The following is a 16,671-nucleotide window of genomic DNA, read 5'->3' as shown; positions in this document are numbered from 1 at the left end:
TACAAATAATATAAACAATAAATAGTTGCTTTTTTGCTAATCAGAATTCAACACGTAGAGAAATTAAAATAGAGAACTAACACAAAATGTTAACTTAGAACTCACTTAACATGACTGTTATGTCATTGAACAATGAAATAAAGCAATTCTGCAATAACAATATGCTAGAAAAGCATCAACATACCTCACCATTCTTCTTCACTTTCATTCCCTTCGGTAATGTTCAGATGGACTCTACCTACAAGCTGAACTGTGTAACTGCGCACGTGCACCAATATACACAAGGAACTTACACTTGTAAGTACATTTAATAAATTAGCATGTTGATTTTAAACACATTCTATAATTCAGAGTTGTCATTGCTTAGTTAAACTAAATAAAGAAAAAAATTAAATGCAGTTAATTTTTTTAAGAAAGCATTGAAGTTGCAGACATTTGTTTTTATTTTATTCCAAACCAAGTAATACTTGGTACTGTGTAAACTATATGTAAATTATTTATAAGACATCAGAAGATTATGAAGTATGTAAAACTCTGAAGTAAATAAACTTAACTTACTGTGAAAATAATTGGCACACATTTGCTTAAGTGTTTTTAGTTGGTTGCCATGGTGTTGCAAAGGCGAGACAAGTTATGCACCAAAGTTTTGTCCAGAAAAACAACTGAATAATAAGAAGAGCACTACTAACTTTGAGAAAAATGTATTTGATAGGCTACTCAAGCAAAAAAATTGACACAAGTACAAGCCATGTAGGCTTTACTTAGAAGTCAAAAGATTAGGTACAAGAATAGGCCAAATATAACAATGGTCTTAGGAAATCTCAAATAAATTCTTGTTAATTTTTAACTCTACGATGTCCGAAGTTTAGCCAGTAGATAATAGGTAATGGTAACTCTATTTTTCTTCATGAGTCGCCATTGATCTGGTTTAGTCAGTACTCACAGAAATGGCACAAGAAGAATACAAGGTGCTTGGTGATAAACTCTTCACATACAAAAAAATGGTTTTACCTTTGAAAGGCTTTCATATCAATTCGGTAGAATATGTGGACAGTTTGAGGGATTTTGAAATAAGGGATGATGACGTCTTTCTCATTACCTTCCCGAAATCTGGTAAGTCTATCATTTACTTGTTTCACAAGCAAAAGTGACTCTTAGTAGTTGTCCTTACAAAATAAACCAAAGAACGCAAGAAAAAGCAGGCAAAAGGAAAATGTCTTTAAAATGTTGTTTGATGTAGCAATCTCTAAATGTTCTGTTTCGTTTTACTTCTAGCAAAAATCTAATTTGACTGAATCGATAAAATTTCAGACAATAAGTGTGTTTAGAAGGAACAGTGCATCCAAATCTCACTCTTTCCTTTTTCCACAAAAACAGTCATTTTAAACTTGCTTTAGTCCCACTCGCAAATCTCTTTTGCATACTTTTAAAAATGTTCAACTTTAGTCCTAATAAAACATTCTTGCATTGCAACTTAATGACGACTATATTTTAATTTCTATGTGATCCATACTTTCTTTAAAGAGTAGTTCTGTCCCAAATGTATGTTATGTTTGCCTGTATTACGCTCTTTCGGGAACAATATGGAGCCAGAGAATCATGACTTTATGTATGAGAATGGTTTGTTGGGAAAAGAAGGCGAAACCACGTACGAGCAGATGACCTGGCTGGAGCTTCTCCAAAAGGGGAAAGATTACAACGCACGTCCATCCCGAGACTCATCTCCTCCCATTTACATGAGCACTTGGTGCCTAATGGACTGCAACAAAAATGAAAAGTGTGTATGCGTTACAGATATAATTCACCAATGAAATGTCTTTCATGATTTACTTCCTTTTCTTCATTTAAGATCATCTACATTATAAGAAACCCGAAGGATGTCATGGTGTCCTATATTCATTTTTCCAAAAACATGAAGACCCTGGATTCTTCCAAGAACTTAGACGAGATGCTGGAAAAGTTTTTCACAGGATGGAGTGAGAAAACATTACTAAACCAATAACCTTTCATATGTAAAATGTCATTTCAACACAAATCTGGGCAAATAAATGAATACTATGGGGTGAAAGCGTACGCAAACTAAAACACAAGCAGTATAAATTATGTTCTGTTTGGTTTGTAGCGGTCGGTGGATGTTGGTTTGATCACATCAAAGGATGGATCTCAAATAAAGACAAATACAACATCCTGATCCTGACTTAAGAAGAGATGATCAAGGTGAGAAATGTTTCTTTTGCACTCACTGTGATCTTTTCCCTTCTGCAGACTCTCTGCCCTGTACTGTAGATAAACATGTAAATAGTTCTGTTCTTTTTTCTGTTCTTTTTTCATATACTAAAAAATATATTTTTTTTGTTACCTTTATATATGTGTTTCAATAAACTTTATAAACTAACATGCGATGTCATTGTGCGATATCATTCTCATCATTGTTTTATACTTCATAGTTTTATTGCTTACTGTCGACTACAGCAGGAGTCATTTTGCACTTAAAAAAAAGACTTTGTAAGTTATAAACTTACCAGACATCAGCAAGGTAATGACAAATCAACAAAGACACATGTCCAATCCTTCATTGTGAATGACAGTCAATGAAAGCCATGTGCCCGACACAAACTGAGGACAGAGACAAAAAACCCATAGGTGCTAGACCAGACAGAAGCTTTATGTTATTATGTCTTAGAATGAGCTTAATCTATCTACATACACCGCTGTCCCCTCACTATGAATTCGTCATGCTCGTTTCTTTTGGACTTCAGTGTTTGGAGACGTGAATTGGCGTAAAGCTTGGCGAACAGTGGATACTTTTTTATTGATAATAAAGTAAAAGAAGTGTCCATTAAAATAGTGCATTGGATGTATACAGCTAAACATGTACGGGAAAGTTTTAAACTGAATATTCACTACTCTTGTTGTTTTTGTCATATTGAATAAGAAAACCATATAGTTTTCCATGGCATTCACACAAAATGTTTTGGGTTAATGTGGAACGTTTTATTATGAAGAGTTAAACATTGCTTTACAGCTGACGGGATTTGACATATTGCTGTACTTTAATGATCAAGGTTTGGATAAAGATGAAATATATCTAAACAATCGTTAATTTTACAGTGAAATTTTAACATTCCTGAAATGAAATGATTGTTTATTTTAATATTTCACAAAATTGTACAACTAGAAAGCAATCAGAGCTTTTAAAATTACGAACAAATATGCTATTGTTGATTAACCCTATTCTTTTATTATTATTTTATTTTTCTCTCTCTTTTTTGCTCCAAGTAATCAGACTCCGGCTTATATAATGTGAATGTTTCTCTTTGTATTCACGATATGGCATTAATAAAAGCAACAACGACATCAAAAATACATTCATTGGCTTCTGTTCTTCCTAAATTCGCAGCTGTTTAGCAGTAATTTCTGACACGACAACAGTTTGCATCATGTTTATAAGACATGTTTCTGAACTGGATTAAAGGTATATTTCATGAGGTAAGTTAGGTTAAGATATTTGTTTTTACAGCCAAGCTATAGTTTACGTCACACAGAACGTGAGCTTTCTGTTCACAATGCAGGTTACATTACGATGGACAATTGGTTGTGTGCTGTATTCATCCAAAACTACTGAAAATGACAAAAAGAGAAATGTTTGTGACAACGCAGGACATTATATGACAACAATATATATTTGAAGATGTAAGTGTTAAAACCATTCCAAAAAACGTACATCTGATCTGATCATCCGGGCTTGAAATGTTTATGCAATGAATGTCAAGGGAAGACATCTTTAATTCACCATTTGTTTGTTTCTTGAGTGTATGCTTGTTTTCTGTCCACGTCACAGTTTTTATAATGCAGTCACTAACATTAGATGATTTACACTGTGAAGATAAACCTCAGTAGAACTGTGGTCCGTGAAAAGGAGTTCCTGGAAAGGCTGGACAAAGTGCTGAAAGTCAACTGGCTTTATGTCAATAACACATCCTCCTACATCAATATACATAATCAAAAGAAAAAAAATCAAACAATGTTGTTAGACACAGTATACATTGGACATTTTCCAGATAATACAAGAACACAATCTATCATGTATTTCTATTATTAGAGCAGATATTTCTAAAACCTTTCTTGTATTAAGTGTTTGTGCCAAGTGACTCAAAGCTTGACATGTAAGCAAAAATAAAAAGCTAAAAGGGGGTGTCATAGATATTTTCTTAGCTTTATACAGGTGAAATTTCACAAGAAGTATCATTTATTTCAGTGTTTTGTCGAGAAGAGCCAGTGTTGAAGTCCAAGACAATAATCATAGGATTATCTTTGACAATGAACTTATGAAATCAAAAATCAGCATAAACACTTTCAAAAATCTTGTGAAAACTACCACTGCAGAAGAAATGTGTAAATGTTTCTGGTTTAAGTTTAAAATTAACTTAATGGTCAGACGTCCCTTATTAAACTTATTAATGAAAGCATTACATGGATAATATCTGTGCAATGTCTTAAAATTAATTTCCTTTACCTTATTGGGCAATACGAAACTATTACATTCTCACCATATTTTCTCAATAAAAGAGATGTGAAAAAATGGGCTTCCGTTTCACAAGTGCATTTGGACAGAAACAAACATTTTGGATGAGACACTTTCTAATAGGAAAATTGTTACATTTTCTATCCATAATATGTTCACCTCTAATAACAATATTTGCGATCTCATTTCCAATCGCGTCATAAAGATGTGTTTTTAACAAGATGAAGCAATCTTATACTCTCCGTTTAGCTATCCATCACCGTTCCACACTCCAGCCCAGTATGTGAAGGGAATGCACCAAATATCTGTTTGCAAACCACCATAAATCTCTAAAAGAAGAAGCCGCTGTTATCGCGATATCTTGTTGTGAAGAAAAGGCGGATACGTTGAGAGGCAGGTTACCCAGGCAACAACCGCACGAACTGTAAACATTCATCAGCTTCTGTTCTTGTTCAATTTGAAGCAGGTTAGCAGATATTTCCAGACACAACTTTTAAGGTTTGTTTCATCTGGTAGCTTTTGGTATGTAATAGTTTACCTCACACAGATCGTAAACCGCCTTGAAGCTTTCCGTGTACGATCACGATTCTGGCTGCATTACGATGGTAAATTGGTCGTGCAGTACGAGGGGCTGTATTCATCCAAAACTGAAGAAAGAACTTTAAAAAATGCAGGACAATTTATCACTACAATATACACTGTATATATATATATATACATATTAGATGAACATTTTATAACCATCCCTAGAAACGTATGTAAAAAATGTCCGTGAACTGTTAGACGTGTGAATGTGTAATATCGCAGTTATCCACTGGGAGGCGTCATAGGTCTCGGCTGAAGAAAAGGGGAAATCTGATCTGGGCTTGAAAGGTTTATGGAGTAAATTTTAAGGGAAGACATCTTTTATTCACATTTCTTTTGGTTTGTTGAGTGTATGCTCCTTTTGTGTGCAGGTCACAGATTTATCATGCAGACACCAGATTATTTGGAGATAGACCTCAGTAGATTGGTGATCCGCAACGAGAAGTTCCTGAATATTCTGGAAGAAGTGATGAAACTCAACTGGCTTCATGAAAGAACCCAGCCGGTATGTTTAGTTGTACAGTAATTGTGAGCTCTGTCAGTGCTGTACATGCACATTTTTTATATAGTCTGCCCTACACTTTACAATTAAATTTGTAGTTTTTTAGACGCAGATTTTCACATTTTAATTTCAGTTTACAAATACATTTTTGAGAGTTAGATCAGCACTGTGATCGACAGTTATTTTTTTATTAAATCTTTTTCAAATATTTCTTAGGAGAAGTCAGAATTGATGGCAAGAACTCTTAGTTCCCTTGCCTCTCGTGCTGTGGAGAACAATCATTTCATCGATCTTCAAGTCCTCCTAGAACATGTAATCAACTAACTGTTACAATGTTTATGTAAAAATATGCTGTAACCAACACAGCAAACAGTGAAATTCATAATTGGAAAATCTTTTTCATTTTTGATAATCACTTGAAGGTGGATGTCAATTCTGAAGACTATATGGGATATACACCTCTCCATACAGCCTGTCAGTTGGGAAATGGAGAAATGGTTATGTTCCTACTGGACAATGGTGCAGTGAACCGCTCTAAACATTGCCCATTACACTTGGCCATTAAGAACAGGTAATCTCAAGCATTTATGTAATTTAATCAGGCTGTGAACTCAATGAGCTCCAATGATTTGTTTGTTAAGCTGCATTGATATTCAACTACTAAAGAGCCATTCATTCATTTATGTTGCCCCATCTTACCTTGGAAGAATCCCATAGTTTCAGGCCAAATTAATAGTTCAGTTTCTTGACAAGCATCAGGCGTAACACCAGACCTATTGAATGGGGGTGTTTCCATCTCTTCATGAACAAAAACTATTCAACTGTTCATTGTCAATTTCAAAAACAGTTTTCAAAGGTGGCTTATCACAATTTCACATGTTGAATTAGAGATGCTCAGTTGCACATACATGTAACTGTGATGGACTGGCAACCTGAAAGTGTGTATGGAAATAAATCTTTAAATTGCTCAAATAGTTCTTCTAGTATGACCTGCTGCCAGATTTTTCACGTATAGACTGCTGTGTCTTTTAGGCATTTTATAGTTATTGAGCTCCTGCGATGGAAAGGTTTCACTGTGACACTAAAGCCAGTGAGAATTGGCGTGGCATTGATCCAGTAAGCACTAATTTAGTCAATTCTTTCATTTTTACTAATAGAGTGGATCTTAAAAGTCTACACACCCTTGATCAGATTGCAAGGTTAAAACCTGGTTATTGGACAATTTTTTCTTTTCATTTAAATGATTTTTTTTGTTATTCACTTAAATATATAGGTTGCAATTTTACAGTTAAGGTGGAACATGTTCCGACATGATTCTTCTTGATTTCCTTTTTTACATGACAAAAAAACAGCAATTTTAACAAAAGTGTGTAGACTTTTTAGATCCACATATAACTGTATATAGGAAACAAGAAGCATTTTTTCTTAGATTACACACATTTTCTAAAATATATTATTTAACATATCTTTATGCCACAAATGGTTTTGTTTCAACTGTCCCTCTACAGAACAGTACGAAAGAGAGATCATGCGCTACTTCATGCCTGGTTTCTCTCAGGGGTGGACATGGACACCTCTGACTACAATGGGTGGACAGCAATGAAGGAGGCTGTTCGCTTGGGGGAAAACACCATGATAACCAAGCTAGTGCACTACAGAAGCATGCCACTGGTATAAAAAAACTTTCTTATTGAACAATATTAGAAGTGGACATTATAAAATGATCTTCATGCTATTTTCTATAGTACAAATAAAAAAGCTGTTCAATCTTTTTTCTCTGATAATTACAACTGTATTCTTTTCTTATGTGATAATTACTGCAGAGCCTCGGCAGTTTGTTATGTATATGTTACTTTGTGCAAAATATTTATATTTTAAAACTGTTTGTGTTCAATTAAAGAAAGAAAGTTCTAAGGATGTGTAAATGAGGAAAGACATTTTGTTTCATTTTGTTGTGAACTTTTTCTTAACTCATGCACACTTTTCCTTTCTCTTGCAGTCCTCTGCGCCCGTGTAAAGGAGGAGAAGAGTCTCGCTTTAATCTTTCCCCTTCTGCAGACTCTCTGCCCTGTACTGTAGATAAACTTGTAAATAGTTCTGTTCTTTTTTCTTTTTGTGTTCTTTTGTCAATAAGATTGGTGTTTTATCTGCGTTATAAATGTGTTTGAATAAACTTTATAAACTAACATGCAATATCATTTTGTCTTGCATTCTCATCATCGTTTTATACTTCATAGTTTTATTGCTTACTGTCGACTACAGCAGGAGTCATTATGCTTGTAAAAAAGACTTTGTAAGTTATAAACTTACCAGACATCAGCAAGGTAATGAAAAATCAACAAAGACGTGTCATCATCCCTTATTTCAAAATCCCTCAAACTATTCTTTGGAAACGATGTGTTTGGTATTTTTCACAGAGCACCTTTTATATTGAGTTCTGACTAAACTTGATTGACATGAAATGGTTTTTTATCGTATGCTTGTTAATAAGATGGGACTTAATAGATCAACAAGAATCCTTCTCATGATCAATATAAAACCAGGCAATATGCAAGACGTGGACAAGGGCTTTTTATTGCTATAAATATGGAAGGCCATGATACAACACGGACAACCATAAGGTGATTAAACCAAAACGGACTGACACAGGACAAGAGAAACACGGGTTTATAAGGGAATTCAAACAGTGAGATAACGAGGAACAGCCAAAGAAAAGAACTGAAAATCAGAAACCCCAGGTGAAACATGGAAACTGTACTGAAAGAATTAACAAGGTAACAAGAGGGGCGGGTTCAACACGGACTCCAGACACATGGCGAGCTGTCACAACAAAGCCATGTGCCCGACACAAACTGAGGACAGAGACAAAAAACCCATAGGTGCTAGACCAGACAGAAGCTTTATGTTATTATTGTCTTAGAATGAGCTATTTCTATCTACATACACCGCAGGTCCCCTCACATAGAATTTGTCATGCTCATTTCTTTTAATAAAATAAAAGAAGTGTCCATTAAAATTATGCATAGGATATAAACAGCTAAACATGTGCTGGAAAGTTTAAAACTGAATATTTACTACCATTGTTGTTCTTGTCATATTGAAAAAGAAACCATTATTTTTTTATTTTTCCATTGCATTCACACAAAATTGCTTTGGGTTGATATGAAACGGTTTATTATGAAGAGTTAAACATTGCTTTACAGCTGACGGGATTGGACATATTACTATACTTCAATGATCAAGGATTAGATAAAGATGTAATATATCTTATACATTTGTTAATTTCACTGTGAGATTTTGCATTCATTAAATGAAACGGTCTGACTCCAAACCAACATGTTCTCATCCAAAACTGAAGAAAGAACTTAAAAAAATGCAGGACAATTTATCACTACAATATACACTGTATATATATATATATATATATATATATGTAACAGAGTTTAAATAATGTTGTTAAATTCATGCATTAATTGGGAAAACTCGACGTTGGCTGTTGCGTAACCTGCATTAGCATGCGTGATATTAAGGGCGGAGCTACGTCAACACCAGCAGAGTTTCACATCTCTGCCAGTTGCGTTTTCTCTCTTAATATCTCACTTATACAAAATATGTAAAAGATGGTTACTTAAGTTTATAATTTCTCTGCATTTATGTGATTTGATGAGAACAGAGAAAGTGATTTTATATTTTATTTCTTTAATGTATGTTTTATCCACTATATGTTATGTTTATTCAGCAGAGTTTCACATCTCTCGCTGTTGACTTTATGCAACGTTGATGCGCTGTCCTTTAACCAGCTTTTGGTCGTGTTTGTCCCAGATTCCAATAAAGAGATCTTGAGTGACCATCCACCTGCTCTCAGTGTGATTCCATCCACGCAAAAGAAGACCGTCACATTGGTGCCGTGACCCCGGATTTGGAGTGAGGTTTAGAGGGGTGAATGTAACAGAGTCAAGCCGGTGAAGTGCTGAGCAAGTATGTAAACCTCACTCATCTGCCTCAACGACTCTCTAGCGACAGACGCTAGAGGCTGCGGTCGTTAGCCTCCTCGCTAGTTCGCGTGACTCCCATGCAGAACCGACCCGGTTCGAAGCCCGCCTGGAGCAGGTGTGGTCCGTTCCGTCTCATATATACATATGTAACCCCAACATCTAATTAGGGATTAGGAGTACTCAACAAAGCACAAACCACAGTCTGTTTCTCTGCACAAATGTATTTATTCAACAATAATAAGAATAACTCAAGGATAATGTAATGGGCAAAGAAACTGAGTTAAACAAAAACGACAAGACACTTTTGAACACCTACAGAGCATGGGGCCCACCAGTTATATCACATAGAGAATACTCCACCAATAAGTGCACACTCACACTACATCACAAGAGAAAGCAAAGGTTCACTTCAAATTCCAGACACACGGTAATCACCCAAAATCAAAATCACAACACCTATATACTTCACCTTGGCGGAGTAATTCACATGGCATACACAAGCGAGAACCCCACAGTTCGTGGGTCCACAATGGATAGAAAACAAACAAACAAAACAAAACAAACAAAGTAAGAAGTAAAGATACAAAAATAACTCAAATCACGTTGCCATAAAGGACCCGGTTTAACATTTGGATCATACCAAGATACCCATTAAGCCATCATAATTTCTGGTAAAGAAAACAAGAAAAGTAAAAGTAAACGGCAATCATGCATTCTCTGCAAAAGAAGAAACACAAAGTATAATTGCCATATAAAAAGTTACTATAATTAAAAGCATTTACAATCAAGTATAAAACAAATTAAACTATCAAACGTTTAAACTTAATCACGAATTTAGTACGGATTAATACCTGCATTTACATGCTTAAATCTCTGAGGCACCCAAAGTATGCTGATCCAAACAGGCACTAAAACAAGAGGCAGATATAAATATTAAAACCAAGCAAACTCGCAATAGCAAAAAGGATTGGACTAAAATTACCATTGATGCTCTAAAATAGGTCTGCTTTATTCTTTGAAGCAACAAACAACATTTTCTGATGGGGGCACTCACCAATTCAGTTCTGTTAATCAATGATTTTATCATCAGCTCTTACACAGCCTTAAGTACCCACACCACATGGTGCTTCAAAGAGGAAGTCCCTAAAATTGGACTTCCTTTTATAATAATCTGACCTGTGGGATTTGTAGTTCATCTCATTTGTAGTCCCTATATCTTTTACCCCCATTACACATATTAGATGAACATTTTATAACCATCCCTAAAAACGAATGCCAAAAATGTTCTGTAAACCTTTTAGATGTGTGAATGTGTAATACTGCAGTTATCCACTGGGGCGTCATAGGTCTCGGCTGAAGAAAAGTTGAAGGCTACAGAACATAGACATCTGATCAGGTGCCAGTTGCATAATTCTGCTTGACTAGTCGTCTGTTTTTTTCTTCAAGACTGGTCATAACTTCAAGTCAGTTACATAAAAAAGCAGATTGGTCTCTTTGAAATATGAAACACAAGACCGATTAGTCCTAACTAATTGCTAGTCCGTGAGAATAGTTGTTGAGACTTTTTAGCTATACAACTGGCCCCCGATCATCACTCGGGCTTGAAACGTTTTTAGAGTGAATTTAAAGGGAATATTACTTTCATTCAAATTTGTGTTTTTGTTTGTTGAGTGTATTCTTCTTTTCTGTCCACTTCACAGTTTTATAATGCAGACACCAGGTGCTTTAAAGATAGACCTCAATAGAGTGTTGTGTGATGGACCACCCCTGAACATGTTGGAGGAAGTGATGGAACTCAACTGGGTTGATATCAGAAGCCAGCAGGTATGTTTAGTTGTGAGCCGTGTCAGATGTGCTTTACGTTCACATTTTTTATATATTCACTATACAATTCAATTTGTATTGTTTTTAGACGCAACCTTACACATTTAAAGTTCAGTTTGTGAATTCATTTTTGAGAGTTAGATCAATGCTTTGGTTGTCCGTTTATTTGATTAAAACATCTATTTCCCAGGGGAAGCATATATTGATTGAAAGAACCCTTCCCTCGCTTGCGTCTAATGCTGTGAAGAACAATGATTTCAACGCTCTTCTTGTCCTCCTAGAACACGTAATCTAACTCATTGTTAGATGAGTTAGAATATATAAGACATAAGAATATATAAGATATATATATATATAATACATAAGAATATATCTGAACCAACACAGCAAATAATGAAATGTGTAATTGGCAACATTTTGCCTTTTCTTCTACATTTCTGACAATCGTTTGAAGGTGGATGTCAATTCAGGAGACTATAATGGACAAACACCTCTCCATACAGCCTGTGAATTGGGCAACTTGGACATGGCAATGTTCCTGCTGGGAAAAGGGGCTTCACCTGACTCTGTGAACAGCTCTGGAAAATGCCCATTACACTTGAATATTAAGAACAGGTAAATAAAAGCCTTTTTGGAATTTAAACAGGCTGTGAACTCAATGGGGCGGTTGCCCGGACAGGGTTTAAGTCTAGACTTAAAAAAAAAAATGTAAGAGCTGTCTAAAATAAAATTGCACTGACATATGTTAAAATACATCAGTGGAGTTGTTTTGTTTTAAAAAGCACACAAGTCATGTTTTTAAAAACTACTTTAATGTCCTAAATTACCTAAGGCCTATAGTCCCGGTTTAAAATAACCCCTATCTGGGAAACCAGCCCAAGAAGTTTTTTTAGCTAAATTGACATTCACTAGCCATTCATTCATTTATTGCCATGTTCAAATAGAGATGCTCAATTGACCTTATATGTAACTGTGATGGACTGGCAACCTAAACAGGTGCATGGAGATAAAAAGTTAAATTACTAAAAATAGTTCTTCTGTGACATGCTCCCGGATTTATCAGGTATAGACTGCTGTGTCTTGTAGGCATTTTAGAGTTATCAAGCTTCTGCGGTTGAGAGGGTTCACTTTGAAACTACACCCAGTGAGAATTGCCATTGAAATGATCCAGTAAGCAGTAATTTGGTCAATTCTTTCATTTTTTCCACTTACATATGTATATAAGCAACAAGCATTTTTCCCCAAATTGCACACATTTTCTATAACACATACATATCTATGAGTCATAAATGGTTTTGTTTCAACTGTCCCTCTACAGAACAGTACGCAAGAGAGATCATGCGCTACTTCATGCCTGGTTTCTGTCAGGGGTGGACATGGACACCACTGACTACAATGGGTGGACAGCAATGAAGGAGGCTGTTCAGTTGGGGGACAAAACCATGATCTCCAAACTAGTGGACTACAGAACCACGCCATTGGTATAAAAAACTCTCTTATTGAACAATATTAGAAGTGGACATTTAAAATGATCTTCATGCTATTTTCTATAGTACAAATAAAGAAGCTGTTTTACCGTTTTCTCTGAAAATTACAACTGTATTCTTTTCTTGTGTGATAATTACTGCAGAGCCTCGGCAGTTTGTTATGTATATGTTACTTCGTGCAAAAAAAAATATATATATATATATATAAAACTGTTTGTGTTCAATTTTCTCGTGTTCAAGAAAGAAAGTTCTAAGGATGTGTAAATGATGAAAGACAGTTTGTTTCATTTTGTTGTGAACTTTTTCTTAACTCATGCACACTTTTCCTTTCTCTTGCAGTCCTCTGTGCCCGTGTAAAGGAGGAGAAGAGTCTCGCTGTAATCTTTCCCATTCTGCAGACTCTCTGCCCTGTACTGTAGATAAACATGTAAATATTTCTGTTCTGTTATTTTTTCTTTTGTCAATAATATTTGTGTTTTATCAGCGTTATAAATGTGTTTTAATAAACTAACATTATATATCATTTTGTCTTGCATTTCATCATTGTTTTATACTTCATAGTTGTATTGCTTACTGTCGACTACTGCAAGACTCATTATGCACGTGAAAAAAGACTTTGTAAGATATATACTTACCAGACATCAGCAAGGTAATGACAAATCAACAAAGAAATGTCATCATCCCTTATTTCAAAATCCCTCAAACTGTTGCTCATGATTCCCGTTTAAGTATCCGGCTTCTCTAAGGTCTGCAAATAACTCCATCCAGAACTGAGACCTATAGAAATTGACACAAATTGTAGTTATACTTTTAAGCATATACACATATGTTTGAATAATAAAATCAAAGGTTAGTCGTAATGAAATTTATGGTCTGCATCTTTTGGTCATTTTCTTTTCTTTTCTTTTCAGGAATAACTACTTTTCCTGGCGGGCTGTATTTGTTTTACATTTTGTATTGATCTTTATTGTGTTTGAGCTTATCATAACCATCTGCGTGCCACATATAGTTAGGTCCCATGGAGTGGTACGTTCTTCTTGTAAACCTTCTGCGTGTTCTGCTCTCACACCCTCGAGGATTAAGCTCCCGGTGCAAATTCATCACATCATCTCTCTTCACTCGAAAATTGTACTTCTGTTTAAGTACCTGCCACATCGTGCGGTAGCCAAATAGTTGTCCAGGTCCACGAAGTTCCAATCTGATGGCGTTACTCACGGAGTTTGGAGAGGAATAATCCTTTCTGCGGTACAACCCGGCTTCGTTCAGTTTACTTTTAAGAGTCCTCAAGCTGATGTTTACACCGTGTAGACTTGACATCATGTCCACGATTACAGCGTACGAGTGGCCCTCGTTAATATATTGAGCACATTGATGCAGTGTGTCTGGTGTTTCCGTCTGGTCCGCGTTCTTTAGAAACTCCAAACACCGACCACACGTAAAGCAAAACCGCGTTAAGCTGCTCACGTGTTTGCCACAAAACGGGCAAAACATCCCTCGGCCGCAGTCCATGTTCTGTCACCATAAAGTTTATTTACGCCATTTACTCCACAACCACAACACGAATTTACCGCGCTCACCAAAAACAACACCTTTTACCGCGTCACTTCCGGTGTGTGGTACATTCCCTTTCCGTGAAGAATCTGTCATTGTAAATTTGTTTCGGGACTGGTGAAAGTGTTTTGCGTCTTCTTAATTTGTTTTCTAAAATGTAAATTTGTTTCGTACTTGGTAAAAGTGTTTTTCCCATGTAATTGTGTTTTATGATAGGTAAAAATGTTTTCCAAAATGTAAATTTGTCTCGAGCTTCGAAAAAAAGTTTTTCACACTTCGTAATGTTGTTTTGCACTTTCCGGCCACCGTAAATATAGCAACCAATATGCTTCCACACTTAAGATGCTAAATGAAACAATTAATTGATTCAAAACGTTTTGTCAGTATTTGCAATATACGTCCTTCAACGTTAGCACGTTTAGCGTTATTGTCATTGTTCATGTGTAAACTGAATGCTGGTCATAATATAAATCGTGCTATAAAATCTGTATTTTTAAATCACAAATGTACATTTTAAATTCATAATTTTCAACCCGACAATTTTAGTCAGGAAACGAACACAAATACCCGAAGAACTACAAGACATGTCAAATCTTACATGTATGTGATGATCCCCCTCAGGTTTTTTGGCGGGTTTGCTCGATGTGTCCTTGTGTAACGTGATTCGTATTTCGCTGTTTTATGAGTGCGTTACCGCCACTTACTGGTCAAATTAAAACAATGTAATCGTTCAAATATTTAGACAAATTTCTGTTTAAATTCGAATTACATTTGACTCTATTCTCTAGTCTTGTATTTTGATGCAGGATCTAAAGCAAAGTGTCGAAACAAGAGGTCGAATCTCAGGTTGGCTCCGTCTACTCGACAAATCTCTCGACCAATCAGAGAAATGTGTTCTTAGTGCTGTCATTCAGAACCGTAGCCAATGGACTGGCCTGACGGCGTAGCTCCGCCCACCGTGATAAATAGACTCGACGGGTTAATTGTTATACAAATATTTTATTTATTAAAGTGTTGTTGTTTTATAGCTTTTAATGTCAGTACAAACAATATTATAATAACAAAAATCCTGGAAAAAATAAGTTCATGATACTTGACAAGCTTAATTGATAGTTGTGTTAGCCAATTAGAAGTTCTCGGCTATTCTTTCGACGGTTTGTTTGTGTTAAATCCAGCCTGAAAATCTGCTAAAAATTCTCAATTAAATCTCAGCACGTCTTCTGTACATCTAAAACGAAAACAATTTCCTTTAGATGGATACAAATTAAAGTCGATATACGGTGACTTTGTCAATTCAATTCAATTCAGTATAAATCAGGATAACAAGTGTTTAAAAAGTGACTCATTGTTAACACGTAGTACCATGGGTACTGTGTGTTTATAATTGTTTCCTGTCTTCACAACAGAGACACAAAATATATAAATGGAAAAAAGCTTTATTGTTCACTTGTATTACAGTATGTGACTGTTCAGCTCAGTTATAATATGACTGCAAGTCTGAATGATAAACCTATGAACCTAATGCATGTTGTTGCTTCGTGTGGTAGTTAGTACAATTTTGACTATTATTTGTGTCCCCTTCAAAAATTGCTCCTGAGAAATTTCATGTGTATTGCCCCTACTGTTAAATGAGATTTACGCCCATGGGTACATCCTTTGTATAAAGTTTTGACGGATTTAAAAAAACTCTTCTATCATCTAAAATATACTCCTTATAGTCTACCATATCAAGTATCAATCTAATATTATTTCTGATGTGCAGACTGTTCCTCGTCAATAATGCTTTTTGGCATGTGGCCTCTACTTTGTCCACTAGATGGTGCCATTACATCGCAATGACTGGGTTTTCCCTCACAAAACATGACGCCCTCATGTCTTTCCAAACCAGTTTGCCTTTCTTTCTATGGAAGCATATGTGGTGCAAAATTCAATTTGTAATGTAATATGCAAAATGGCAATGCAGTATGTAAATTGACAATGCAATTGTGTATCTAAATACATATTTCAAATAACGTATGTGCAACATTAGGTGCAAAATGAAAATAAAAATTCAATTATATAAATTACATTTGTCAGTTCCTACAGTAGTTTTAATAAGTTATTTAAATGGATATTTTTAAAGCTCTTGAAGTTGCAAAATTAAAATGAAAATGCATTCCCGGATTGATTATACATATTTAAGATAGTCAAGCAAAATTGTAG

The 16,671-nt window shown here is 35.3% G+C and overlaps 1 protein-coding gene and 1 long non-coding RNA gene across 10 annotated transcripts; one reads left to right on the top strand and one right to left on the bottom strand.

Moving 5' to 3' along the window:
* Positions 1-894: 894 nt before the first annotated feature.
* Positions 895-13,343, top strand: LOC130430554 (tonsoku-like protein). 9 transcript variants are annotated; one of them, XM_056759688.1, is made up of 9 exons: positions 895-1,777; positions 1,850-1,976; positions 2,123-2,217; positions 5,482-5,615; positions 5,829-5,924; positions 6,035-6,183; positions 6,645-6,728; positions 7,121-7,283; positions 7,612-7,798. In XM_056759688.1, exons 4-9 carry the CDS (start codon positions 5,496-5,498, stop codon positions 7,627-7,629), a joined length of 630 nt encoding a protein of 209 aa, XP_056615666.1. In that variant the 5' UTR covers positions 895-1,777; positions 1,850-1,976; positions 2,123-2,217; positions 5,482-5,495; the 3' UTR covers positions 7,630-7,798. The 9 variants fall into 9 exon arrangements, 5 of the variants coding, with proteins under 5 accessions (XP_056615666.1, XP_056615669.1, XP_056615667.1 ...); XM_056759691.1 differs by lacking the exons at positions 895-1,777; positions 1,850-1,976; positions 2,123-2,217 and adding an exon at positions 3,263-3,489; XM_056759689.1 differs by lacking the exons at positions 895-1,777; positions 1,850-1,976; positions 2,123-2,217 and adding an exon at positions 4,453-4,991.
* Positions 12,910-15,745, bottom strand: LOC130430556 (uncharacterized). The gene is made up of 3 exons (XR_008907851.1): positions 14,065-15,745; positions 13,554-13,695; positions 12,910-13,331 (listed from the first exon to the last, which is right to left on the bottom strand). It is a non-coding gene; the product is annotated as an uncharacterized LOC130430556 (long non-coding RNA).
* Between the last annotated feature and the right edge of the window lie 926 nt (positions 15,746-16,671).

Source organism: Triplophysa dalaica, chromosome 10, assembly GCF_015846415.1.
Source record: "Triplophysa dalaica isolate WHDGS20190420 chromosome 10, ASM1584641v1, whole genome shotgun sequence".
In the NCBI taxonomy this organism is placed as follows: Eukaryota; Metazoa; Chordata; class Actinopteri; order Cypriniformes; family Nemacheilidae; genus Triplophysa; species Triplophysa dalaica.
The sequence above is the reverse complement of the archived record's forward strand: the minus strand, read 5'-3'. Positions and strand labels throughout refer to the sequence as shown.

What these genes read in the sequence shown, in the direction of transcription:
- LOC130430554 (XM_056759688.1), top strand. Translation starts at nt 5,496, where the DNA reads ATGCAGACACCAGATTATTTGGAGATAGACCTCAGTAGATTGGTGATC. An exon ending in TTCATGAAAGAACCCAGCCG is followed by an intron (nt 5,616 to 5,828) that starts GTATGTTTAGTT and finishes AATATTTCTTAG; the next exon opens with GAGAAGTCAGAATTGATGGC. An exon ending in CACTTGGCCATTAAGAACAG is followed by an intron (nt 6,184 to 6,644) that starts GTAATCTCAAGC and finishes TGTGTCTTTTAG; the next exon opens with GCATTTTATAGTTATTGAGC.